Raw genomic sequence first — 2,667 nt, 5'->3', positions numbered from 1 at the left:
CCCTGTCCCAGCTGTCCCTGAGCCCTCCCAGGGATGGATCCCTGTCCCAGTTCCCTGATCCCGCCCTTCCCCGGCAGTGAAAAGCGAGGACGAGGATGGCGCCCACTCCCACGGCAAAGGCGGCGACGACGGCAAAGACCACAAGCGCTCCAAGCGGCCGCGCACCATCCTGACCACCCAACAGCGCCGCGCCTTCAAGGCCTCCTTCGAGGTGTCCTCCAAGCCCTGCAGAAAGGTACCGGTGCCCCAATCCCACCGGGATCCTTCCCGCCGGGATCCGAGTCCCACCCAGCTCGTTTTGGAGCCCAGCTGTTGATTTGGATCGTTCCCAGTGGGATTTAATCCCAACTGAGCTCTTTTTGGAGCCCAACCACCACCGGGATCCTTCCCTGAGGGATTTAATCCCGATTTATCCCTTTCCCATGGCCAGGTGAGGGAGACGCTGGCGGCGGAGACGGGATTGACCGTGCGGGTGGTCCAGGTGTGGTTCCAGAACCAACGGGCCAAGGTGAGGGAACGGATCCCGTTCCAGGGGTGGGATTTAACCCCCACCCGGAGCTCCGAGGGCTCGAATTCCCGGCGTGTCCGTGTGTTTTCCCAGATGAAGAAAATCGCCCGGAGGCAGCAGCAGCAGCAGCAGCAGCAGGAGCAGGAGCAGCTCGGGAATGCCCGGCTGGGAAGCGGGAGAGGGACCGGGAGGAGCAGCCGGCAGAGCAACGATGACAGTGAAGGTGAGGGAAAACTGGGAATGGGCAGAAAGCCGGGATGCAGGGAGCGGCTTGGATGTGTTTCATGGAATTGTGGAGTGGTTTGGGTGGGAAGGGACCTTAAATCATCCCATTATCCCACCGAATTCCAAAGGCAGGGACACTTTCCAGGGCCCAGGCAGCTCCAACCTGGCCTTGGGCACTTCCTGGGATGGGGCAGCCACAGCTCCTCCGGGAATTCCATCCCATTCCCTCCCCGCCCTCCCAGCCAAGGATTCCTCCCCCAATTCCACCTCAATCCCCCTTTTCCAGGGGGAAGCCATTCCCTGTGTCCCGTCCTTCCAGCCCTTGTCCCGAGTCCCTCTCCTGCTCTGGAGCCCCTTTAGGCTCTGGAATGCACTGTCGTGACATCACTATCGTGACACCATTATGATGACATCACTATGGTGACATCACTCTGGTGACATCACTACCACGACATCACTATGGTGATATCACTCTGGTGACATCACTATCACGACATCGCTATGGTGATATCACTATCACAACATCACTATCACGACCTCACTATGGTGACATCACTCTGGTGACATCACTATGGTGATATCACTATCACAACATCACTATCACAACATCACTATCATGACATCACTATGGTGACATCACTCTGGTGACATCACTATCATGACATCACTATCACGACATCACTATGGTGATATCACTATCACGACATCACTCTGGTGATATCATTATCATGACATCACTATCACGACACCACTATCACGACACCCCTCTGTGCCCTCCCCATGGCGACGCTGCCCCGTTGGGTGCCCGCAGACGCCGCGAGCGTGCCCGGCCTCGAGGGGCTCCTGGCGCCGTATTCCCGCCTCCCGCCGCAGCCGCTCCTGCCCCTGGAGCACAACGGGCTGAGCCCGGAGCTCTTCCGGCCGGGAATGACCCCCCCCCAGCTCCCCCCGGAACACCTGCACCCCTACGGTAACGCCGGGAGCGCCGGGACACGCCGGGACACACCGGGATACACTGGGATACACCGGGACACACCGGGACACACCGGGATACAGCGGGATACACCGGGACACACCGGGATACAGCGGGACACACCGGGATACAGCGGGATACACCGGGATACACCGGGATACACCGGGACACACCGGGATACAGCGGGACACACCGGGATACACTGGGACACACCGGGACACACCGGGATACACCGAGATACACTGGGACACACCGGGATACAGCAGGACACACTGGGATACACCGGGACACACCGGGACACACCGGGATACACCGGGATACACTGGGACACACTGGGATACACCGGGACACACCGGGATACACCGGGACACACCGGGACACACCGGGATACACCGGGATACACTGGGACACACTGGGATACAGCGGGACACACCGGGATACACCGGGATACACCGGGACACACCGGGATACAGCGGGACACACCGGGATACACCGGGACACACCGGGACACACCGGGATACACCGGGATACACTGGGACACACTGGGATACAGCGGGACACACCGGGACACACCGGGATACACCGGGACACACCGGGATACACTGGGATACAGCGGGATACACTGGGACACACCGGGACACACCGGGATACAGCGGGACACACCGGGATACAGCGGGATACACCGGGACACACTGGGATACAGCGGGATACACCGGGACACACCGGGATACAGCGGGGTGCACAGGGATACACTGGGACACACAGGGACACACCGGGATACAGTGGGATACACTGGGATGCACAGGGATACAATGGGATATGGGATACAACAGGATACGGGATCCACTGGGATATGAGATCCAGTGGGATATGGAGCTGGGGAGGAGCCCTGGGCAGGGGGAGAAGAGGGATAGGGATGGGATGGGATGGGATGGGATGGGATGGGATGGGATGGGATGGG

At 60.0% G+C, this 2,667-nt stretch overlaps 2 protein-coding genes across 2 annotated transcripts in view; one reads left to right on the top strand and one right to left on the bottom strand.

Annotated features, from left to right (window-relative positions):
- The window catches only part of CHCHD5 (coiled-coil-helix-coiled-coil-helix domain containing 5), an 8,998-nt gene that overhangs the window by 340 nt on the left and 5,991 nt on the right, over positions 1 to 2,667 (bottom strand). The gene's annotated exons all lie outside the window — the stretch shown is intronic.
- The window catches only part of LOC113960502 (LIM homeobox transcription factor 1-beta-like), a 16,766-nt gene that overhangs the window by 13,098 nt on the left and 1,001 nt on the right, over positions 1 to 2,667 (top strand). The window contains exons 4-7 of the mRNA XM_027670107.1: positions 78 to 235; positions 431 to 508; positions 602 to 731; positions 1,545 to 1,703. Of these exons, the coding sequence (XP_027525908.1) occupies positions 78 to 235; positions 431 to 508; positions 602 to 731; positions 1,545 to 1,703 (525 nt within the window). The remainder of the gene's footprint in view (positions 1 to 77; positions 236 to 430; positions 509 to 601; positions 732 to 1,544; positions 1,704 to 2,667) is intronic.

Source organism: Corapipo altera, unplaced genomic scaffold, assembly GCF_003945725.1.
Source record: "Corapipo altera isolate COAL_440 unplaced genomic scaffold, ASM394572v1 285, whole genome shotgun sequence".
NCBI classification, from domain to species: Eukaryota; Metazoa; Chordata; class Aves; order Passeriformes; family Pipridae; genus Corapipo; species Corapipo altera.
This window is presented reverse-complemented; position numbering and strand designations above follow the sequence as displayed.